Below are 26,471 nucleotides of genomic sequence, written 5' to 3'. Positions count from 1 at the left end.
GAATTACTAGGTCAAAACTTAAGTTGTGACAGGAACACAGATAAGCAAAACAATAAAGCTGTTTTCAACTTGAGGGAATTTACTGAAGCTGGAAAATCTCTTAATCTTGATGGCCTTATGAGATGCAAAGTTTAGAAGAAAAAGCCCTGGGCCTGCCCACGTTGGAGAGAAGGTAGTTCCAAAAAGAGATTGTTCCTTACAAAGTAGAGTTCTAAATGACTGCACTCCCCTCTCCTATCCAAGAGATGGTGATGAAAGTTACCTGGCATGGAACGAAGCAAGAAAAGCAATCTTGAAAAAGCTATAATTCTGGGTAACTCTAAAAGAATACAAAGAACTATATATAGCTTCTAAAATAATAAAGGGAAAAATATAATGACAAAAATAATCTTAATATAAAGAGAGAAATAAAAGGAAAACATAATATGTGGTACAAAGAAGAAATCCAAATTAAGATGAAAAGAATATATAAGTAAGTATAAATACATTAATAATCACATTAAATGTAATGGACTAGAGCTTTCTGCTAAGAGATAATCAGATCGTATTTAAAATACAAATTAGTTGTAGGGCGTCTAACAGGCTCAGTTGGTAAAGCATGTGACTCTTGATCTCAGGATTGTGAGCTAAGTAGAATTTACTTTTTTTAAAAAAAATACAAAGTAGTTGTTATTAAGAAGAGATGCTAAAAGAGAAATATATAGAAAGTTGGATGCTAAAAAATAAAAAGATATACCATAAAGAAACTAACACAATAACAAGCTAGTGAGTCTAAATTAATATCAAGCCAAATTATTTTTTTTAAGTTATTATTTACATGAGAGAGAGCACAAGCAGGGGTGGGGAAGGTAGAGGGAGACGGGGAAGCAGACTCTCTGCTCGGCAGGGAGCCCAACACCGGGCTGGATCCCAGGACCCAGGATCATAGCCTGAGCCACAGGCAGACACTTAACCAACTGAGCCACCACCCAGGCGTGCCAAACCCAATCAAATCTAAGACAACCATTATAAATACAAAAGAGATCACTCCATATGATGAATGTTTCAACTAACCAGGAAGATATGATGTATTTGGATTTATCTAAGAAGGGACCCCTGGGTGGCTCAGTGGTTGAGTGTCCGCCTTCGGCTCAGGTCATGATCTGGGGGTCCCAGGATCGAGTCCCACATCGGGCTCCCCTCAGGGACCTGCTTCTCCCTCTGCCTGTGTCTCTGCCTCTCTCCCTGTGTGTCTCTCATGAATAAATAAATAAAATCTTAAATAAATAAATAAATAAATAAATAAATAAATAATAAAACATCCAAGAAATGACCTTAAAATGTATGAATCAAAAATGGACAGAACTACAAGATAAAATAGACAAATGTGTACAAAAGAAGGAGACTTTAACACTAATAATAAGAATATCTGAATGCCATGTTAGGGTTCCCAGCTTCAATGGACGTGTATAGAGCTCTACAGCTGACACTACACGGTGCACACACCCTCACATACTCCTAGGACACTGGGCAATAAGGGAGACATCGAAGAACCATAGAGAAGTAGAGCAAAACCAACACATTCTAATGAAAACTGCAGCTTGGAAGGATCTGCTATTCTTCTTCCAGCATCCAAGTGCCTGGAGCATGGTGGAGAGAGTCAGGAGGTGCTACTTCCAACTCGAAGAGCATGGCATTTGCCTGGAGCTTTAAAGGATACTGAGGCTTTACAAACTTAGAGACACAGCCCTGAAGACATGTTTGGAAAATACTAAATACTAAATAGAGTGATAGGGAGAAATATTGGATATGGAACCACAAAGGCACTGAGGGATCATCAGTCCATTGCCACAAAAAGGATCATCAAACTGTAGACAGGGCACGCTCTCCCGGAGTAAATCACATACATAAACCACAAAGTTTAGCCGAAGCGTCTGTAATTGGAAAGAAGTGACAGGTACTTGAGAAGCGATGTGAAGAGGATATCAGAAAGTATAAAAAAATTGCTGAGGAACATTGGAGATTGGAAAACACTTGTTAAAAGTAATTCTACCTCAGAGTGTCCACCCCAGGTTGTCTATAGGTCTTTTAACAAACAAACACAACCCCAGATTGATTCTAAGTTGAATCGTCCCTGAAAATCACAACTGTCAAGACAGAAGGCTGGCAACGTGAGACGCTCTGGGCGAAGACAGATCTGTGTCACCCTTGGTAAACCCCACCTGCACTCCCCAGGACACAGAGGACTGACTGTACTGTCTATGGACTTTGGACAATAGGTTTCCCACCTATGTTCACTCTGCTTAAGACCCTTGATGAGTCGTCCTTCAAAGTCATTTCTGAAGCTTTTTTTCCCCTTTTGTCCGGGGACTTCAGACTGGCAGCTCACGAAGGCTGATCTTCAGTTCTACGGATTCCTCTCTTATCAGCCTCCAGCTCAGACTCCTCGGTTCACTGCGCAACCGACTGCTGGAAGAGCCATAGCACTGGGGTGTCACCGTTGCAGTTTAGTGCCTCCTAACATCCGTCATGACCCTTGAGTGTAAACGTATTCTAGCTCACTAAATTTTGGGAATAAAAAGTGGCCACTGTATCTCTGTGTGCCATATAGAAGTTGTCTACGCAAATTAAAATGTTTGCATGTTCTGGATATATTTCTCAGATTTGGCGCTGGAAGTCATTAAGGCCTACCTTTCCCTACAACAAGTTTGTAATTCTCTTATACATATTTTAGGCCTACTGAGGAACCCCCTTTTACAGGGCCAATAAGGGCCATATCATATCATTTCCATATCACTCCATTATCTTCCTGACGTATCTACCAAGACACTCTTTAACCACCAGACTAACATAATGGACCCCGGGATCTTCTCACAGGCTATTCTGAACAGGTTGGTTAGTTTCATTTGTAACAAAAAAATAATGCTGAATTCAACTGTCCTAACATTTCTCGTTAACAAATATTTCATGAAAAGCTAAAATTTGCCACTTGCCAAAAAATTTTAGTATAACCTAAATTTTTGGACAGTACGCTCAATACGTCTTTTTAAATCTCTGCTTGGGATGGTAATAATGAACACTTTTAAGAGGCTGTTAACAAATTAGAAGTACAAACCTTCAAAAGACATTTGAAATATGTAAAAATTATAACTGACAGTGTCACTATATTATTCTAATTAAAGTGATTTTCATCAAAGAACATGTAAAATTGTGAACATGGAAATATATTTTATATATAGGAAATATATATCCTGTTCACAATTTTATATATATTCCATATATATTAATATATATTAATATAATATATATATCCATTTGAAGAGATGATCCAAGTTTACTTATGTGATGACATTAATTTTTATGCAACACAGAAATAGTCATTTTCTATTCATCAAAAGTGATCCATCAAACATTCATATGTTTGAACTGGCCATATATGAGTCAACACACCCTACCTTCATTATTTTAAGTTGATTAATTTAAATTTTTTGTCTTAAGTTAATGGATCTTAAACTTCCTTCTCTCCGTTTCCCACTATATTCATCGTTTTTAACCATAAACTCTGACTGATAATTGAAAATTCAAATTTCCATGTTTTGGTTGATTCTCAGAGACTAAGTTTGATAACATAATAGAGATTGGAAATTGGAAATAGATAAATAGAAGAGAAGACTGTGGAAAATAAAATATAGCCAATATGCAATTATCTATATGTTATATATCAATATATGCATGTATACATATATATGCAAGACCTTTTTTTCCTGCTTCTTTTTCTATTCCTCACACAATTTTTAGTTCTCCCAGGAATTTTCATATAAATATTCTGCTCTCCAGTTCCTTTTACTCAACGTATCTCACGTATTTTATGAATGCTGATATCTAATGCCTTCATTTAGTTTAAGTTTTATGGTCTGTTTCAGTTAGGTAGCTTTCTGTTGCAAGAAACTAAAAATCCAACATAGATTGACTAACAAATATGAAGGTAGGGTGTGTTGACTCATATATGGCCAGTTCAGTAGGTTTGGCTACAGACAAAGCTTTAGGGCTCACTTGATGTGGAGAAGGTTTTCTCTCTCTCTCTCTGTCTCTCTCTGTCTCTCTCTCTCTCTGTTTCTCCTCCCATTATTCATCTGTACTTTCTTTGTGTTGGTTCCATTTTCAGGTAGGCTATACTCTTAAGGTCCCGACAGGGTTACCAAGAGATCCTGAGGTTACAGGTTTTTTTGTTCAGCTATAGTGTTAAAGTGAGTCATTGCTACAAATAAATTCCAGAAATTGAGTCCTGGCGCTGTTTGGCTAAGATCATCCTTGAACCAACCATCATAATATGGTTGGTGTAATGTACCAATAGGCTTGAGCTAATGAGGATCTATTTCTAGAGCTTGGGATGTGGCCAAACCTATCCACACTATCTTGCTGGGAAATGTTGGCAACGATTCAAAGAGGGGTTGGGGCAAATGGATGCTAAGAAAGCAAAGATGATAGGTCAATTCTGCTATACTCTTATCTGACAATTTGGATTTGGTGTATACAAAGGATTAAACGGGTAAGATGATTAGTTGATCTGAACACATATTTTTAATGTGCTCTTGGCTAACTTCTCGGTGAAGATTTTCCTACACTAAGGTTCAAGACTAAGAAAATTCAACAGTAAAATATAATTATAATATGTTTGTAATTAATTTTTTATTCCATAAACTGTAAGCATTGCTCTTATTGCCCCAAAATATAGCACTTCATTCTGCATCCTTTTCATGTACCATCCCTATACGTATCATAATGAGCAAATGCTATACTTACGTGTTTATGAGAAAACTTAAAAGTTAATTAATTATCTTGGTTGTATCATGAGTATTATTACCCAAAACTGGCTCATTATTCTACATTTAAGACTAGTTTAAATTTAATAACTCGGTTCAGACTGCTCCATCACTATTTGGGAAATCTAAATATAATACCCTGTATTTAAAAAGATGATGAAAGGAGTACCCATTATAACATGAAATATCTTCTCAATTTACACATGTACCTTAATTTAATTACTGTCTAAAAACAGTAATAAGCTACTATATCCATAAGGAAACCTGATGTGGCTTAATTCCTTAGAAAGCATGTATCTTGTTTTTTTTTTTTGTTTGTTTGTTTTTTTAACAATGGAGTTGTAAACAGGTTTCAGGGTATATTTCAATTTTTCTTCCAAGCTTTATACATGTTGTGACTTACTATGAAGATATATCTGTGGATAGATACAGCAAAATCTGCCATTTTGCCCAGCTATGCCATTATTATACAGATATTTAACATATTGTGGAGGAAATCGATATAATTCTTTGCTGAGAAAGACAATGGCTAATATAATATTTCACAGTATGCAGAAGTACTGAGACACAGAGCATAACTTGATTCTCAGATCAACCTGAGACACTAGAAGCTTAGCTAGAAGGGTGTCTGTAGATCAGGTAGCGGCCTCCAGCAAGGCGGTGATGCATGAGGCCATGGAGCTCCCATGCATGCTGTTGGCTCATGAAGGGCAGGAAAGTGGCTGGACCACAGCAGGGTCTCTGAATATTAATTGGAGGAATCAATCAATTAATTAACTCTGGTCTTAAATTTGGTCTTTCAGAAGTCCAGTGTTTTCCTCAGAACCAAAGTATTATGAAATGTTCTTTACATATTTTAACAAATAGAGCCCATGGTCAATTTGTAGGGCTCCGAATAAAAGACGATAAAAACAAAACAAAACAAAAAGTTTCTCAAAGTCTCCCTTCCTGCTTTGAGGATCTACACTCATCACTGTTTTCTCTATTTCCTAGTTGTTCAATCAATAATCAGTTTTGGAGGCACTCAATCGATAGGACTTTGAAAAGTACATGTGTGTCTCTAACAGAGGACAAGCCTGTATGGATTCAGGTGTGTGTGTGTGTGTGTGTGTGTGTTTAGGTGTGTTCAAAACATTTTTAGGAATGCTTTTGTTGAGAGAAAAGCAGATGAGATAAAACATGGGTCGTTGAACCTCCAGGTCTGGACACAAAACCCCAGTCCTGGTGTTGAATTTTACAACCGCTAGATACGAATTTAACAATATGTAAAGAGAGTCTCTGCTTTAGGACTGTAATGCCGAGGCTGGAGGCAGAAATAAGATGCAGCCTGTGGCTCGCACCCCACACAGGTAGCTTAACTACTTCAGTTTTATCCGTTGTGTTCCAACAAGGCCTGACAAACCACCCTGCAGTACAAGAGGCATCTCTCGGGCGATGATGCGTAAAGACACGGGGATTTTTCAGTCAATCGCAGGAATTAGGCTTTAATGCTTTCTACTAAAAGACTTCATACCCCAGATAGCTGACTGCTATCCACTGAATCTTGGCAGCCAACAAGACTGCTGAAGCTGAAACGAGGAAGCTATGTTAAGCAGATTTTCATGAATGCACAAAATGCTTTATTTGTAAAGCTGTTTTCCTTTGTTGTGGTTTAAAACGCTCCCCCCCCCTTTTTTTTTTTTTGATCTCTCAGTTTGACGAACTCTCAGTCTTTATCAAAATTATGTTCTGAAAACGTCTCTTAAAGAGCCACAGATGAGAAATAAGTGCTCACCTCATCACAAAGGAATAGTTTTTTTTTAAGGAACAATTCTAAACATGTCAATCTAAGGGATTAAAAATGATCATGGTCCTTACAAAAACTACAAAATACACAGAAAGACATGAAATACTTTACCATTATTTGGAAGCTCTAGAGGGCTACAGACACCAGTTTTGGTTCTGCTGTTTGGTGAAGAGATCAGTTTTGCAACGAGAGATGCTGAGACGGGCTGCACTAGCAGAGACGTGAGGTTTGCTCGGTTTTGCCTAAAGCTTCCATCTGGATTCAAAAGACAAGGGAACAGACCTGTTAGCAAACCGAAATTAAAAACACTTGAAGAGAAGTTTTTTGTTAATAAGTATTTAAAATATGACCCGTGTGCTTATTTGAGTTCCTTTGTTTATTCCCTAGTTCTACTCTACAAGAGGCCTTGACATACTTCAGTCCAAACACTGTTACGTATCCTGGTTAACGATGGCAGAGTGGACACATGCACCTACCTCCATTCTCCCGTAGAACTCCACTGAAATGACAACAAAGGAATAAAAAAGCATAAACCCACATGGGTTGATAAAAGAGAAGGGGCAATAACAGCAGTAAGATTCTAAAAGCTGGAAAGCAGACGCGTAAGTGTCAACTGATGTAACAGACCCCAGACGACCACAATCTAAGCAGCAGAGGGTAAGCTGAGAAGCAATACAGTTTGTACCACACAACCCAGAACGGCTTAGGAACCGGCCACAGCGCCTACCTATTAAAATATGGGCAAAAGAGGAGGAAAACAGGAGGATTTGATGAAATTCTGATTATGAAGGTATCTCTCCTCAAATCCTCATTCATGCCATCAGTCAGAAGAGTGTCTGTTCCTTCCCGACTGCCTCAGAGGAGTAAAAGTGGGATGCTGCACAGGGAAGGAGACACCAGACACAGTGATGGGGGTGATGAGGAAGGGGTCTCCTATTTAAAATGGGATGGTCTTGGGCAGCCCGGGTGGCTCAGCAGTTTAGCGCCGCCTTCGGCCCAGGGTGTGATCCTAGAGTCCCGGGATCAAGCCCCATGTCGGGCTCCCTGCAGGGAGCCTGCTTCTCCCTCTGCCTGGGTCTCTGCCTCTCTCTCTCCTCTCCATGCTTCTCATGAATAAATAAATAAAGTCTTTAAAATAAAATAAATAAATAAAATAAAATAAAATAAAATAGGATGGTCTTATAATTGCAGAGACTCTTCAAATGTTTTACCGTTTTATGGTGCCCAGAATCCTTCCTTCCAGGTACGGCAATAGGAAATCCAATTGGAGTAAATATGGCCAGGTCAATGACAACTATAGAAAAATACTAAAAATCTGGAAGTCCACCAAGAAAACAACTCGCCAAAGACCTTCTATGTTAATATCCATCAGTGAATAACACTCATCCATATACACAGCTTCAAATCCACTCAACTTTGCCATTCTTAAGTAGGCCCCCTCAGCCAAGGACAATCCTAGAATGGCACACATGCACCAGAGCTTATAAGAATAAGAAGCAAGGGGGTCCGGAGGTTCAAGGAAAGAGGTCTCCAGGAAGACAAAAGAAACGGAAAAACTAGATACATTCTACTGGATTGAGAGAATATTGCAGTAGAGATCAGAGAGTTAGCATGGGAGGAACATCTAGATACATAGAAAAATAAGAATCTAAGAATTAGACAATCTTTAGCTTCAAAGGGAGCAAAAAGTTGTTCGAGAAAGAAATGTAATCATTGTACAGTGTGAATAATATTTACGTAGTCATTATAATATAAATAATGACTATTTAACACACACACAAATGATACTCTTTTGGAAAATAATGGGAAAAGGGCACAAGTCAGGGTTAAAAGGGCCTGTGGAGACTTTGAGAGCAAAATAAATCTTTATCTTCCATAGTGGTAGTAGTGATTAATATGGAAAAAAAAATGAATTCAACTCATAAATATGATTTTGAGAGACAGAGAGGTAAATATAAAATGTCGGGAACAACTGAAAACACTGAAAGAAATTGAGTGTTTGCCTTTGGGAGAGAGGGGAAAGAGAAAAGAAAAACAGGGAAGGAGGGGAGAAGATGAGTTTTGTGTGTGTGTGTGCTTTTTTTTTTTTAAGATGAGAGCTTTTTACATTAACCTTTGTAGAATTATTTGAATACATCCAACAATAACTTGGAGAAAAACAAAAATCAAATAAAAATAAGGAGAGAAAACTATGGTAATACAGGTGAAAGAAAAGTCCACAAGCACTCAGAGTAAAGAGAAAGGAGAGAATAAACAAAAACAGTGCTTAGTACAGACTCAGAGAGGAAATACACAACGGAATGATTCTCTTAAGCAGCCAAAATGTCTGTGAACACAAAGCTTTATTTTTCAGAACTTTTATTAGGGAAAATGATTGCCAAAGGTTTTTCTCAGAATTTAATTTGATAAGACTGCAGGGGGTGCAGAGCTCAACCACACTGGTATCCAGGCTCCAAGAGGCAGATTATAAATGAGAAAGTGTGTTACAGGAGTGTTTCCTTAAATTTATCATCTGGAAAACCACAAAGCTAAAAAAAAAAAAAAAAAAAAAGGTATTTAGCTTAGGCCTATGGCAGCCATAGCTGTCACGGCTTTGAAGAAAAAAATAATAAAGATTTACGCTTAGGATCAGTTTTGTTATGTAAGCACAGCGCTGGTTGCATAATTCAGCGGCCCTAAGAGAGCAGAGGGATATACGGGAGTACATTGCGACCACAGTGTAGTTCACGCTTCCCAGCCAGTTTCAGGTCATGGTACCATAGCGGCTGCATATTTTGCGGGGCCCAGAGCAAAACGACAACAGGGGACTTCTTGTTCAAAAGGCATGAAGAATTCCAAGACGGTAAGAGCAGAGCATTAAATCAAGTGTGGGCCCTTCTGAGTGGGGCCTGTGCGACTGTGCAGTGTAGGCCCGTGAGCCAGGCCCTGCAGGGCTCCCAGGGCACCAAGGGCTAGCAGCCATTCCACCCACTGAGAGAAACCCAAGGGAACTCTCACACCTCCAGGGAGCTGCTGTCAGCCCCCAAGTGACCGGCCCAGAGTCTCTGCGGCTCCAGGTTGCACCCGGGGCCATTGTGGGGTAGACGGCGTCCCTCAGCGCACCAGCTGGCAAGCCCTGATATGAGCCATCCTACTCCCACCTGTATTTTCTCCCTCGGCCATCACTTTCAGGATTCCAGGTCTACGTGGGACAATGAAACAGTATTTATGAGAAGTGTGTAATCAGTCATTTTGATCTCATGGATGTTAAATGCTGATACATTATCAACACAAATGAAACTTCTTAGAAGGCTGCATCATCTCACCTCTCCCCAGATCAAATCCTGAACTCTTTAGTTTGCCATTCAAGGCTCTTCACAATCTCACATTTTGTATTTTGAATTTTTTTTTAATTTTTATTTATTTATGATAGGCACACAGTGAGAGAGAGAGAGAGAGGCAGAGACACAGGCAGAGGGAGAAGCAGGCTCCATGCACCGGGAGCCCGACGTGGGATTCGATCCCGGGTCTCCAGGATCGCGCCCTGGGCCAAAGGCAGGCGCCAAACCGCTGCGCCACCCAGGGATCCCTAACACTTTGTATTTTGAACACGATTTCCCATCATTCGTCTCTATACGTATTATGCTAACACCACATATTCTGTGATGGGCCTCATCCCTGTTGTTGCTAAAGCTGCCCCTTCCACTTCACTGGCTCTTCTCATGCATCACACATGTCGAAACCATACCCTTCCTTTAAAACCCAACTCAGAAAATAATCAATTAATCAATTAATTAATTAATTAAAATAAAATAAAATAAATAAAAAATAAAACCCAACTCAGAAGTCACTTTCTGTAAGACGCTTTCTCTGTTGCCCTCAGTTCTCTATCTGATATTTCTGCACTTTTTTTTGGTAGTTTTTTCATTTCTAATTAACATTGTCATTACATTTCATACTTATCACTTTAATCACTGTGTTTTTCCTCTTTAAACTCTAAGTTCCTTGAAGACAAACACCAAGTCTTCATCATTGCAAGACACACAACGCCTAGCACAAGGCCAGGAACACAACAGGATCAGCAATTCTTTGAAAAATAGTTTCGATGCCACTGTCCCACAGGTTTTCTGAATGCCCTGAAGATGGAACAAGGGTACAACTGAGGAATAAATTATAATTTTATTACTCCTATGCTTGCTATACATTTGTGCTTTTCTCTCCAGGTCACTACTCTCCCACAACAGACATATTACATCAACTTTCAAAACCCATCTATCGCCAACAATTAACTAGTCAGCCTTGCTGTAAAATTACCTTTTGTGTGTAAAAAAAAAAAAAAAAAAAAAAAAGGCTATCTCTACAAACAAGATAATCTGAGGTGTATTTATCTGTTAATGAAAAAAATCAATAACTGCATTCCCTTTTTCTCTATAATGCTCTATCCAGCATATGAAATAATATATTTAAAAGTTAAATATGAGTCAACCCTAAACTCTAATTGAACATACTTAAATCTTTGATTTATTTTATTTTATTTTTTGCTGCATGACTAATAGACTTGCATTAGTTTTGAAATATCTGAAGTGGGTCATTAATTTTTCACCTTCAGCTTAATGGAAGTTTGACAACAGTTCACATCCAAGAGCAGATAGTAAAAGCAGGACTTTACAGTATACTGAGATTAAATTATAGACAAATGTTATTTTTTAACTCATTAATTGAAGAAGGGCTGAGAGGAGAATTTTAGTTTCTTACAATATTAAGAGGCTTTGAAGAAAACCAAATACATATACCATTTTTATCTGTTTATATTCTAAAGCACACTTATGAGCTATACGGTATGTGTTGAAAATCAAGTAGATAGATAAAAAAAGAAAGAAGAAAGAAAGAAAGAAGAAAGGAAGAAAGAAAGAAAGAAAGAAAGAAAGAAAGAAAGAAAGAAAGAAAGAAAGAGAAAGAAAAAGAAAATCAGGTAGTTGATGTGCCTTGATGGAAAGGGCATCACCTGGAAAAGATGTCGATATTACCTCTTAGCACTCCAACTTTTATTTTTATTTTATTTTTATATTTTAGCACTCCAACTTCTAGATTATAGCATGGACATTGTGGCCTGTGTTCATTGCTTATGCTCAGTAAAGACTGACACTAACTTTTTTTTTTTTTTTTTAATTTAGATAGCTGGTTTTCTCTTCACTTTATACACTCGTTGCAATCCCGATAAAGATCCATATCCTCCCGTGCCATAAATAATCCAATCCCTGACACAATGCCACATGCATGTGGTAGAAAGAGGAAACAGGATGTAGAGTCCCACGTTGGACTTCATCACTGACTCATTCTGTGAAATGTAACATATAAATGATTTCACTCTGCCAGTATTGTCATCCCATCTACTACACCTGAACAACCAAGGTGACACTGAATGGCCTTCATTATTCTAAGTGAGATAAAGAGTATCTCAGCCCAGAGGCTGAGAGCCTGAACCACAGTGGGTAAAACTTGGGAGAAATGAGGTTAAAAATAAGTGGGAAGGTTTTCTAACTGTACATATTAAGTAGGCTTCACATTACGCATTTTCACATTGTTGATGGGCCACTTCGATCGTAGCTGGTTAGGTATATAAAGAAAACATAAAGACTCCATTATCTTCCAGCTAGTTTTTTTTTTTTTTTTTTTTTTGATAGCAAGATGGAATTCTTTGAAACTCAACTGAAGAAGTATATATAGCAAGTAGCGATTACCCAAGGAGTATCAGAAAAGATAAGCCTCCAGAAACTAGAAATCTTAAGACACTGGGATCCTCAGATGAATGCACCAAGAAGTGAAATAAGGTAAAAAAAAAAAAAAAAAAAAATTCTGGCAAATAAAGCAAGAGGAGCCTTGTGTGGATCAGTGGTGATAATGTGCTGCCACTGGAGAGGGTAATAGAGTTTCCAAGTTGAGGAATGTGCTCCCCGCTCGGCACCTGTGTGTGTACCCAGACGATCCGTACTACGTGGTATACACAGAGGCCCTACACACTCTTCACTCAGTGTGCGCAGTCCTGGACAAGCAGCACGGGCCTAACGTAGGAACTCATTAGAAATGCAGAATCGTAAACTCCACCCTGGACCTTCTGAATATGAAACTGTAGTTTAACAAGGTCCCCAGGTGATTCATATGCACATTAGATAAGCACTGGCCTAAATCATTATATATTTTTCCAGCAGCACGATTTACATAATTTTCACAGCAAAGGAGATATAAAAAGCGGGATGAAAAAGATAAAAAAAATAATAGCTGGTGTGTGCTCACCTTTCCCCAAATTAAAGATGACAGAGCCTTTAACTGTATCAATAAACCCCAAATCAAGTTTTCTCAGAGGCTCTTTCAAAATGGGAAACAAGGCTGCTCGTGTGTTATCACGAAACAAGTTTAAATTGGAATGAGAGAGCACTTTTTTGTTTTTGTCCTTTCCCCAAAGATAAATTTGGAGATTCAAGATCAGAATTACATTTACAACACTTTATTTCAGCCATGAATAAATATTACAATAGGTAACTGATTTGACTTCTTTTCTCCCCTTTGGTTTTCAGGTATTATAATTCATTATAGTAGAAGACTGACAAACCTAAAATTGTAAATGCTTCCCACTTGCCAGTGAACCAAGCAATCAGAGAGCTTGAAAAGCAGAGATTTTTAAAAAGACATTTTGTGCTGCGCTTTTATAAAAAGGCTCAAATGGCAAATGAACAAGTTGATATCAGTAATGTTATCCCAGAATATTTGATTTGACTCTCTCCAGAGAATTGTCACTTTGACAGAAATCAGACCATTAAATAACTGGAGCAAATGTTTTTTTTTTTTTTTTTTTTTTCATTTTTATGTGAGCTCACTAAATTTACAATTATTTCCCTGCAATGACCAGTGCGCTAAATTGACTAGTCATGTTGTTGTCCTCGTAAATACAGCCGATCCTTTACTATTTCAGGATCCCATAACCTGCTGGTTATGAATATCACCATTTTCCCTCAAGCTAGTCAAATTCAGTTATGTGTTGTTTAGGTTATTATTAAAAATGCAATAGTTAACACTTTAAAAAGCCCTGTGCTATGCAGTCTGGGAGCACATTTTTACTCTCCATGTCTCTGTGTGCCCGACACACACACACGTATATATTTTTACCATATAAGGATTTTTTACTGATTATTTTCATAACTAAAATGAATTATTATTTCTTTCATTGACATAATATTTCCTGCCTGCCCTCACACTAAAATAAATTATAGGTCTACGGGACGCCTGGGTGGCTCAGCGGTTGAGCGTCTGCCTTTGGCTCAGGGCGTGACCCTGGGGTCCCAGGATCGAGTCCCGCGTTGGGCTCCCGGCATGGAGCCTGCTTCTCCCTCCATCTATGTCTCTGCCTCTCTCTCTGTGTCTCTCATGAATAAATAAATAAAATCGTTAAAAAAAATTATAGGTCTAAAAGCTGGCCGATGTTGGGGTGCCTGGGTGGCTCAGGTGGTTAAGGGCCTGACTCTTGATTTTGGCTCAGGTCATGATCTCAGGGTTTTGAGATCAAGCTTCACATCAGGCTCTGCACTGGGCATGGAGCCTGCTTAAGATTCTGCTTCCCCATCCCTCCACCCTCCCCCAACTCCTTCGCTTGAAAAATGCTGCCCACCACCAGTTTACCCAATTCACGCATCACTTACTCTGGGAAGCTTAGTCCTTGCATGTGCCCCCACACAAATCCTTGTCTACACCTCTAGTAAACACTACTTTTCTCTAATGCCCTTTTTATTTTCTGCTCACTGACCAGAGTGTAAGTTTCTTGGGGGCTGATTCACTGCCATATTTCCATGGCTTAGCCCATGGCACAGTAAAAAAGTAGCATAGATTTGGACGAATGATCAGACCAGTGTTCAAGTGAATAATTTTGTTTTGTCTAATCATAAACCTAAGACTCGTGACTCACAATATAAAACTTGGAATCACAAAATCCTAAAACTGAAGACACAGATGGTCTCGTTTCCTCATTTCATTGGTTCTCTCTTACGCAAAGCATCTTGTCATGTTCCAAAGTAATTATCACAATATTTTAGTGCTTAACTCATGTTTTGGAAAAAGTCATAGAGGGAATAGAAAGCAACATACTCATTTATAAAGCAAAATGTCTGTATAATCTGATATTAAAAGAGCATACACATTATGTACAGTCCAATTTCATTTAAAAATAGCATACCAGACAAATCTGTTAATACTGTCACTATCTATATTAATATTTTCTTAATTTAACCTGGACTCTTTCTTTCCAGTTAGCTTATTCAAACGTATTGATCATGAATATGACACAGGCTCAGACGGAGCTAGACAACTTTTCCCATTGCTGAAAACATTTTTCTTTAATGTTTAGATATAAAAACTCAAGATTTGTATTGGTAAAGTGAAATTATTTGGGGCAAAGGACATTACAATATAAATCACCATCATTTTCTCCTCTCAAACAAATATACTTGGATCATCTGTATATTTGTGGCTATGCAACAGACATTCAATAAGGAAGAGTTTTTACTACTGTATTAAAAAGTTTTGATTAATATGCAGTTATATGAGGTGATATGCTTCATTCTGGCCAGTATACAAGACATATGCATAGTATTTAAGTAAATTGTTAGTTGAAATCTGGAGTGTCCTATATTGAATTTATTATTATTTAGAGAATTATGGGAATATATTTTTATAAATACCGGATTTTTTGTGACTTTACCACACACTGATAAATCACTTCAAAAGTCCATTTCTGTAGATGGTGGTCATCATTAGCAACATGCCCTGTAAAGCATTTTTGTAGTCTGATCCTTTCTACTCAAGAAACAAGGCTTCCTTTGGCATAGAGTTTTATCTCACTGAGTTTGTATATAAATTTGTCATTTTTAAGTGAAAATTTAGATGTACAATGGCAGTGGTAATACTCAGATGTTGACAAATATTTTCTTAATTCTATTTCAGAGGAATAATTGAGTATATGAGAACTGATTTCCCATCCCCGAAAGTCTAAATCGTTCTATTTTTTTGGACTTACCGTTTGTCTACTCTAAGACTATTTCATTCCCTAAAGCATTCCAAGAACATGAACATTTGGAAATAAACCGTAAACTATATCATAAGAAAAACAAACTCTGAGACAGATAAAATATCTAGTTTGTTCTTTACTTCAAGGAGAGTAGTCTAGATTCATAACTGGAATAATTGGCCATCTGCACATTACATGTAATATAAGCAAAGCAATCCTCTTCAGAGGCATTCCCCCGAGAAGCTTCCCATCTCAGACTTGAAGGATATGAACATCGGAATGATTTGCAAAGTTTCTAGTTTTAGAAAAAGTGTAGTTTGCATTTTTCAAAAGACAGCAAATAAACTGTGTGGGTGGGTTTTGTTTGGTTTTTTTCGTTGTTGTGAAAGTATGCAACCATTAATTTACAATAAAATTCTTCATACCAGATTGTAACGAGAACACGTTATTTTATGAGGCTAATTAGATGAACAGGGAGAAAACCAATGCTTTATTTCTGGATTTACTTATTTTTTTAGATGTTTCTGATAGAAAATAATTAACCCTTGCTATTCTGATTTGAATGTTAGATGACATGAGCTATCACATATGCAGTGTTTTCCAGATCTTCTTGGTTTCTTGTGCATTTCTATTTTTGACATGGAAACATTGACACAAGACAGGGATGGTGGGGTCACCTGGGTGGCTCAGGGGTTGGGCATCTGCCTTTGGCTCAAGCTGTGATCCCAGGGTCCTGGGATCGAGTCCCGCATTGGGCTCCCCTGTCTGTGTCTCTGCCTCTCTCTCTCTCTCTCTCTGTGTCTCTCATGAGTAAATAAATAAAATCTTACAGAAAGAAAAAGGGAATAAGAGAGAAAGAAAAAGAGAGAAAGAAAGAAGGGGGCACTGGCTTTGAGTCCAAAGATGAATCTGGTCCTTACGCTGCCTCTAACTGGGAAGTGATTCTGAGAAAGCTTTTCACGTCTTCTGCAGTCTTAAATGCATCATACATACAAGGTCTAAGGACTTCCATTTCTAAAGTTTTGATTCTAAACTTGTCCATGGGTAATCATTTAAGTAAGCTAATAGTTCCCTCTCTGAGTGTGTTTCAAATGGCAGTATGGTGCTTTATAATCCTGACAGGAATTTAATAGAAATATTTCTCATCTTAACGTTGAAAGAGGCTCTTTGTATTTAGATGGCGACATCCAAATTTGAGGTGAACACCCCACTATAATAACAGAAAAGTTCCCCATATGTGGAATGGGTAATATGAAAGATTTCCATTAATTCCCCTCCTGGCTTATCATTTTTCTATCATTAAAATTATTTTTATGAATACTAATACACAGAATTAGGACTTAAAAACATATCACTCTAGTATCTTGCTGTATTGAGAAATGAACAGGTAGAGATTTTAAATATGCACTATGGAAAAAAAAAATCCCCACTGTCAATAAGCCACAGATTGGTCATCAAAAATTATCTCTACAGAGAACTCCAGTCAGAAAGATTCCATTATTTATTCTGAATTTATATATGTGAGAATTTTCTTACTGAAAAGCCCCGTAATTTGGTGAATATAATATACTTTAGCAATTGGTTTTGTATGTACATTTCCTGATAATATTTTATAAAATGAGACCCAAATTAACATCAAAAAACCCACTCGAATACTACTTTGCCTATTTTCTTACTAAAGTAAGAAAACATTACTAAAGTAAGAAAACATTACTAAAGTAATGTTTTTCGTATCCTGAAAGGTTATTTCAGTAAATAATAAGTCTTTGAAGTCACAGCAAAGGCTGTAATGACACAGTGAGAGACATGGCCATGCTTAGTATAGTACTAATGGTCCAGCTAATAAGCTCAGGTGTTCTGTAAAGACAGGAATGGTCTTTGTTAGTTCTTGTGTGTAGGACTTCAAATAGCACTGGGTGCAGTCATCTTTTAAAAGCTTTTTCATGATAATGGAGCTTGAAGAAAATTCAGAATTATTCACTTTGGCCTAAATGTCCTTTCTAGCTTCTTCATTTAATCTTTCTAAAAATCCAGTGATGTACTATGACCCCCTGCACTACATATCAAGTACCTTTCAGGTCATTCTGAGTCAGCGTCATGAATGTTTCTTAGAAGAGGTAGAAAATGAGTGGTATCTTAAATAACTGGAAAAGGAAAAGGTCCCAGTTATTCCAGAACAAGAACAGATCCCCGTCACATTTTTGAGGCAGTTGGGTTGGAATTGGGACAGAAGATCCAAAATGCGCAGCTTCATGACTGGAACTCTTCCGGAAATGGGAAAGCTTCAGAGTGGCCAGAAAACCCATGGTCTTTAACAGGGTAAGTGAAATGAAGAGGCTTCAGCAGGCCTGAAGACAACAGGCACACCAGAAATAAGGGAGCGACTGGTACCTGAACAACACAGTGTTGCATTCAGTAGAAGCAAAAAATGCACTGGTAATGGGTGAGTGGGAAAAACTGGTCACTGGTCAGCCTGTCAGAGTTCGGCCCACGAAGTCAATCTTCTTGACTCCTTATAGGGAAATACAAGTAGTAGCTAGAGCACCAAAAAAGCAATTACTAGAACTGTTCTCTTTAGTTACATCTGATGTCAAATGATCCTGGCTTTGACAAGATTTGTAATACAATATTTAAGCTTCAAAGTGTAAAGAAAATGTGTATAAGGGAGATAATTCTATGCAAAAGAATCAGCATGACTAAATGGGATGTGGGAGGGGAAAAAAATGGTGTGAAAAGGGGATGGCAAGTGGCCAAGCTTAACTGGAAGTTACCATACATGTTGTAGATAAAGGCTAGAATGACAGAGTCCTTGTTGAGGCAGTGCATGAAGAAGTGTGGAGAATATTAGGGAAGCCCTAGGGACTCTGACAGGGTTTTGAGCAGAGAATTGGTATCATGAAAGTGGATTTAAGAAATATTGATCTGAGAGTGATATGCAGGAAAGAACAGACCAGGGAAAGGGAATACAATGAAAACAGGAAAAACAGATCCCAACGTTGCCAGACGCAGAGCTCCTATTTAGCATCTCATCCATTTCCACACTTAACATACGGTGACACGATTTTTCAACCTGGTTATTATTATTTCTCTTTTACTGAAATGACTCTAAAGCTCAGAAACTTAAGGTCACATAGCTGTTAAGCAACAGAAGTGGGCTGATCTGCTTTTTTAGACTCTGAAATTCAGGGCCTGGTGTCAAAAGCATTAGGAGCTACAGCAGTTTCTTAACAAGAACTAACACCTGCACAAACTAGGATGTCTCTAGAAGTAGAAAGGTAAAGACTCATGTAAAAAGCCTGAAAGAGTAGAATTGTCAACACTTGGCAACCCACTGAACAGAGTGGAGGAAATGAGATGACAGGAGCAGCCAGGAAGGCTTCAATCCGGGACGTGTGGGAGAATGAAAGTCCTGTTAATGACAGATTCAGCAGGAAAAGTATCCCAGAGGTAAAGGGGAGCCCGAATGCTTTAAATAATTATATTTCACACTTAGCCTTACTGGGCAGTTGCTACTTTATAAATAATAGTATATAAAATGAATAAATAAGACGTAAATAAAGTCCTCCTCACCAGGTCACATTACCATTAACCCCACTGGTTGTTTTCTGAGCACTTTGCAAATGCTTGCACAATGACATCCTTTAAACTGCTGTCTCCCAGGCCATAAAGTGAGGACAAAAGCTGCCAAATACCTAGCTCAGGCCTTAGGATTAATGAGAGTGCCCATAAAGTGCTTTGAGCTCCACAGAAGAATAGGTACAATATAAATGAGCCACATTATTCCAGTGACAAATACTATCCATATACTGTCCAATAAAACTGAAAAAAAAAAAAAAGCAATCTCAAGTCGTTCCTTTTGATAGTGCATATTGTCCTGCTATCACTTCTTTTCATTCTTTTGAGGTTCCCATGGAAAAAAAAAAAATTCTGCTTCATGACCAATTTGTAGAGTGCACTGAGATGCACAAATCAAACAGATAATAGGATATTCTATGCCTACTTTCGCATAGTACCTTTGGCATAAAATGAAAAAAAAAAAGAGCAATGCACTTACAAGGTTGTTTCAAAGAAAATATAAATCATATGAAAGCAAGGTGGCTATTTTTAGAATGTTATGTTCAAGTCAAGTTCATTTTTCAATACAAAAGAAGACATCAACTACTTTCTGCATGCATTCAGGATCTGTTTGAACTATCTGAAATTTCAAAATGGTTTCATGTTTTAATAAAATCTCAATGACATGCTAGATTTGTAAGATCACTTATTATATATCTATGCAACCTAGATTGAATCAGCGTTGATATTAAAATTCAATACCTCCCCATAAGTAATAAGAAATTCTAAAAAGTTAACTAATGTCACACTAGTATATTATCTTCATGTAAAGATTCAGCATTCCAGATTTCTGCCTAGTTATTGACAGAACATCCACAGGCTTTTAAATATAGTTACAGCAAATTTTCATGAATCCACCTCTACGTTAATCTTACATGTTTAGCAATGTATGTAATACTGAGATGGGACAAGCCCAATGAGGAATAGTAATGTGTATAGAGAAAAAGTCATTCACTGAGTCTTCCCCTTAATAACAATGATATAAATAAAATATAGGTAGATGATAACATCAGTGAGACTCATCCTAATATTAGCTAGAAGACAAACTAGAATTACATACAATTTAGTTAATAATATGAATAGGAATTAGGAAAAAATATCAAAGATTCTTTTTAATAGTGAGATTGAAGTGTCTAAGCTCTGTACTGAATAATTTCAGAGTGTGTTTCAAAAAAAACCATAGAGGCTTTTAAAAAGTCTTCATTGCTTCCAAGTTCCTAAATTAACACACGTATAAATGTTACCCTCCGACACACAGATATATATACATATATGTATACACACACATATAACTCAAAGAAGAAATAATATTTATAGTTATTCTAAAACTTACAGATTTACTACTAGAAAACAGCGTCATTTAGATTGGTGGTTCTCAAGGCATGATTCAAAATCCAAAGAGTATAAAATCAGAATATTAAAAATAAAAATATCATAAAATAATAATCTATATTTCTCTTTCATGGGTGGCAGGGACTTTTATTATTTTTTAATTATCTAAACTAAATACATTAATGCAATCTCATTACAAAAACAGAAATATCACAAATAAAGGTAAGGTCATTTTGATCATGCCCCACTTTCAGCCCCCCATACCTCATTCCATATACATTAAAATTTATATTCCTTTCAAATATGCAAAATTTAAAAAATGTATATTATTATTTCATGTTCCTTTAAATAAATAATATTGTACATACAAATATGGTATTTCTTTTCACTCAACAAAGATGTCTTAAAGATGTTTTTCATGTAAGTTTGCAGAGATGTATTTTATTAGTATTCTAACTCTATAATTCTAACATTCTATAATTTATTTGGTCAACTCGAAATTTTGCCATTGCGCTCAGAACTTTAATGAATATCCTTGTTCATACAACCACTTGCACAAGTAGGAGGGTTTCTGTAAGGTTGCTATGGGGAAACAGATTTTGGGTGAGAGAATATGGGAATTTTTAATTTTAATACTTACTGGTGGATCATCCTGAAAAGTGACTGAACCTAATTTTATCACTATTAGCACTACAAGATAGGATCCATATTCCCTATCCTCCTCAAACCTTCTAAGCAAGAAGGACCATATATGTGAAGATCCTGAATTAAGATAGAATGTGGTGTATCTGAGAAAGCAAAAGGGGTCAAGCATGACTGGGATGATATAAAGAAGGTCACGGAATAATGAATAAGATCTTAGGGTGTGAAAAAGATCTTGCCTTTATTTTCAGAGCAACTTAATCAATTGGGTCTCTCTGTTCCTCCAAAGGATACTGTATATAATAATTTTATCCATATCTGTATGTCCTAGAAGTCCTCTTAACCATTTCCAGCCCTAACGTCCTCTTTCTCCCTCCTCTCCAGAGGGAACTAATATGGATTTGATTTGGTTAAGCCCTTTCAATCCATACTCTGTATTTTAATATGTCACCATAAGCAGGCAACATAGATCTCAAAACACTCTGAGTGTGCATGTATATATGTATGTATGCATGTATGTATTAGCTAGTTATAGAGTGTGCATGTGGTAGAGGGAGAGGGAGAGAGAGAATCCTAAGCAGGCACCACTCCCAGCATGGAGTCCAACACCTGGGCCCATCTCATGACCCTGAGATCATGACCTGAGCCAAAATCAAGAGTCGGATGCTTAATCGACTGAGCCACCCAGGTGCCCTCATTTATGTAAATTTTAAAGAACAACAACAGCACTAAAGTTTCATGTAGAAGAGTGTAGCATGTTCAGATTTGGGGGTTTCAAAGTTCATTTATAATATACCAGCCTCTACTAGAAGTTATAAGGGAGGAAGCGGTAAGACGATTTAGGAGGCTGTTAGTAGGTGAGAATAAATGCGGGCTTTCACCAGCACAGACACGGTGGAGATGGAGAAAACAAACTGAGGACTTCCGGAGCAGTTGGAATCACTAAGAGTGACTGCAAGGTGGTAGGAGCTGAGGGAGTAGAGTGAGCCTAGGGGACTTCTGGATTGTGAGCGCCGGTCAGGTTACTCTCACCCTCCACATGCTCAGTTAACTCTGGGCTGAACTCCTCCCCACCACTCCCGGCCCTCAGTGTCCACTCAGGTGGTTCTCTGCCTATTAATCATTTTAATACACATATCACTGTTCCAGAAAGAATATATGAAAAGAAATTCATTAATATTGAGAGCTTTTTTCATTTCCCATTTCCTAACTATAAGGTATTCAGGGTGCTGAAAGCTTTGGAAGCACAAGTGCCTTAGCAATATGTCATGTGAGGAATAATCCCAGAAAACTGCCCCAGTATAAAATTTCTAAACTGAGAGAAGATTCTGTTTTGCATTATAACAAGCAGTAGTAATTGGTCCGGTGACGGGGCATTTTGTTCTTCTGAAATGAAAGAAAGTCTGAGATCTTTGAGAAAATGCATACTTTTATACCACAGTGGTTATTTTTCATTTCAGTATTACCTATCAGAGAATTTTTCTTTCTCATAAAAAAAAAGGAAAAGTGTGTTGAGTAATTATCATATTCTAGCTAGATGCTTACGCTACAGTAGTGATGCAAGTCAAGCTATATGCCATCATGGAGACTGCGGTCAAGTAACCAGACATTTCTAGAAGTATAAGGTGCAAAAACGGGGTTGGAAATTTGGGAGATGGTGGAAATGTTCTATATCTAAACCTAATTATCACAGTGCTATAAACATGAAACATTTAGTGATCTTTACACTTCATATGAGTGTCCTTTATGCTCTTCATTATATGCATGGTTGCAGGGGTAAGAAGGAGAAAAAACTGGGACAGAAAAATAATTCTCCATAAAAATTAATGTTTGAATGTGAAAGAGATCATAATATTTGAATGTGAACGAGATTACAAGTCCGTGTTTCTACAACTTCCACTCTACAAATCCAAAAATGTATATAATATTGTACAAAAGTAAGAATATAGCATATTATGCTATATTCTACAAAATATTATACAAAAGTAAGAATCTAATAGCAGAGGAGCATTAAGCAGTATTTGGGTATGGATGACGGTAAACTGAATTACTTGGATGTTTTTTCTCCCTGAGATGAGAGGTATGAAAATAGACAAAATTAGAAAATAGGTCTACTGGAAAATGCTAGTGAAATGTTGGTCATTTACTCTGAAAAATAAGAAATGTAATATTTTTAAGAGTATAAAACATACATCAAATAGAATGATGAGCTATTGAAAGACAGAAACAAAACGATTTTGAGGTAGGAGTAGCAAGGACTTCCCTGCCTGCCAGTGTTGAGAAATTGGACCTGTGTTGCCCTGTACGTTTGGCGACATGTTTTATAATTTTCTTGCCTAAAGGTAACTTTTCAATATGTATATTTTAATATGTGTTTTTAGTATGTATAACATGTATCTGCCATGGATCAGCGCTTACAACAGTGTACGGAGAAAGGGGAGTGAATCATTTAATACGCGTATCACTGTTCCAGAAAGAATATATGAAAAGAAATTCATTAATATTGAGAACTTTATTCATCTCCCATTTCCTAACTATAAGGTATTCAGGGTGCTTAAAGCGTTGGAAGCACCAGTGCCTTAGCAATATGTCATGTGAAGAATAATCCCAGAAAACTGCTAGAAATAATAATAATCTATTTCTATCACATGCTAATTGTTCTATCACTGTTAATTTTTACAAACAATATTTCAGAGCATGTTCAGAGTTGATTCAGCAGCTTGATCCTGAGTCCTAAAGGTGGTAAAGGAACTGGAGAGCAGCATATATTCAAGAAATAACCTACCTACGCACACTTTTTCTTCTGCCACAAGCCTTTGACTACAAAAGGTGAAGCTTTCTGGCCTTAAATGTCGGACAGAGTTCAAAACCAGTCTGGCAAATGTTTCAAAAATCATTACCTACTAAAACTCATCACAGGTCTGAATAAGGTACCATGTCCTCATGAGGTGGCTCAGGTCTCTTAGCACATTCTGTTTTTACCCATCACAGAACCAAGGACAGACTTATATCTCCTACAAATGTGGCACTTTGCCTGATACCCTGTCATTGGCACAGGTGCCATTAAAAAGATTCAGCTGCTGATCCGCTAATCCTTCTTTTTTTAAGCAGCAGATATGTATAAAGATATGTTTATACATATTTATATGTTTATAGAACACATAAACGTATTTATATATAAATATATAAGCGTAATATACAAATATAAAACAGATAAACATATTTATATGTTTATAAATATGTTTATTATATCAGATATTTTGTATATTGAGCTCCGTCTGTGGGAAAGGTCAAGGTAGAAATATGCTTCTATCATAGCTAGAGTTGGTTCACTTTGTACTTGCAACTGTAGATTCAAACATTAATCACCCTCACACCAATCGCCACGACTATTGCAACACGACCTACCTGTGTGCACGTATCTGTGTGACATATGCAAGCATACTCCTCTGTGGTCTAGGTGTGTGTAGGGGGTGAGCCTAAATGTAAAGAGCATGAACATGAGAAGAAGGAATCCATAAAAGGCCTGTCTTTAGGTGGGCCTAACCTTATCGATGCAAAACAACAACAAAACATAAGTGACCGTTGATCCCCTGTATCTTGCAGCTGACCATCGCATATCGGAAGTATCACTTTAGTTCCCTAGGACAGACCCCATGTTCTTTCATATTCCACAAAATGAAAGTCTGACGTTGCCAACCCCCAAATACTTTCCAGTCGATTTTATCTGTCTCAGGATTTATCCCCACCAGGAAATCTCTCTTCCTTGGGTGCAAAACAAGGGGTTTGGTCAGAGGATGACTTCAATGTGTTTAAGTTCTAAGAAATATAGTAACTATTTTTACTATTTCCTCATATTTATCCACAAGATGGATGATCCTAGGTCTTTGCTTTGTTTTTAGTATGGGAATAAAATTATCTAAAAATACCGAAAAGAATATCACTCTTAACAAAGAAGTCCTGTTATGTTATATGATGTGATTTTATAAGATTTTTTCTGAGCTCTTAAGATCCACCCTCCTAAAAATTACAGTAGCTGTGGATCAACAGTGACTTATGTTTTGTTATCGTTAGAAATGGGAATTATAGAGGCACCTGGGTGGCTTAGAGGTTTAGCATCGGCTCAGGGCATGATCCTGGGGTCCTGGGATTGAATACTGCATCGGGCTCCCTGCGTGGAGCCTGCTTCTCCCTCTGCCTGTGTCTCTGCCTCTCTCTGTGTCTCTCATGAATAAATAAATTAAAAAAAAAAAAGGGGAATCATAGACTCAAAGGCTTGTGGTGCCAACTGAAAATAAAATGTGTGAATGAAGGCCTCTGTGGAACTAACAGAAATGGTGAGGCCCTGGCAACTCAAATCCAACCCCCTACCACATTTAAATTCAGTTTCAAAACAACAAAGACAAAACAATACCAACAGATTGACAGTCGACCAAAGCACCTCTATGGATTAGATTTGGTTTTAAACTGAATATTACAAGGTAACATATTTTTCTAAGGACTATGTTTCTTGCAGTTTTCCTGTAATAACTAAACACTCAAAGAAAGAAAGGCAAACAAACAAAACAAACCCGAAGTCCTGAGGAACTAGTCATTCTTGCTGTTCTAAAAGAGTCCAGGCTGAAGGCCAGTTATTTTATCATGTGAATTGTCAGATATCGTTTCTGACAATGGGTTTGCAATTTCTTCACTTGAGCGGATGGTATTTGCCAACAAGAATTTTAACCAAGCTGCTCTGATCATTGTCACCACTCTCAGGGAAAGGATCAAGCCGCAAAGATGCCACAAAACAAATTGCTGGATGAGTGTGTTACCAAGACTTATTAATTCACTCATTATCCAGAATTTCATTGCGCTTTCAACCGTGCGGGTCACCGTCCCTGTGTGAAAGAAGGTTCAGAACGAAGTAAACGTTGCCAAGAGAGTCATTCGAAACAGAGCTGCAAGGACACTGAGGAAGGCGGGCCTAAGCCCCTCTCCTGTTTCAATTCTTAGAAGACCTCAAACCTGACTTTTGTTCCTTGCAATTTGACCAAGGCCGGGAACGCATCCTTCTACTCTGCACCGAAATTGAGGTAACGTAACACCGGTTAGCTAAATAGCTAATCCCGTATCCCATCGTCAGTTTAAACTCTCGCTTGGAGTCAGCACCAATCATAAGACTTTCGGAACAGGTTACGTGACCTCGTGGTGTTTGCCTGTGTAAGCCTGCACTCTCCACTTGCAACTGCAGCACACTCCGGGCTTCTGTGGACTCTGT

The 26,471-nt window shown here is 37.6% G+C and overlaps 1 protein-coding gene across 6 annotated transcripts in view; it reads right to left on the bottom strand.

The window, feature by feature from the left end:
* The window catches only part of NAALADL2 (N-acetylated alpha-linked acidic dipeptidase like 2), a 1,263,364-nt gene that overhangs the window by 312,110 nt on the left and 924,783 nt on the right, over nt 1-26,471 (bottom strand). For all 6 annotated transcript variants that reach the window (XM_077880384.1, XM_077880385.1, XM_077880381.1 and 3 more), the window contains one exon: nt 6,700-6,843. In XM_077880384.1, coding sequence (XP_077736510.1) covers nt 6,700-6,843 — 144 coding nt within the window. The remainder of the gene's footprint in view (nt 1-6,699; nt 6,844-26,471) is intronic.

The sequence above is a fragment of the Canis aureus genome, chromosome 31, assembly GCF_053574225.1.
Source record: "Canis aureus isolate CA01 chromosome 31, VMU_Caureus_v.1.0, whole genome shotgun sequence".
Lineage (NCBI taxonomy): Eukaryota > Metazoa > Chordata > Mammalia > Carnivora > Canidae > Canis > Canis aureus.
The sequence above is the reverse complement of the archived record's forward strand: the minus strand, read 5'-3'. Positions and strand labels throughout refer to the sequence as shown.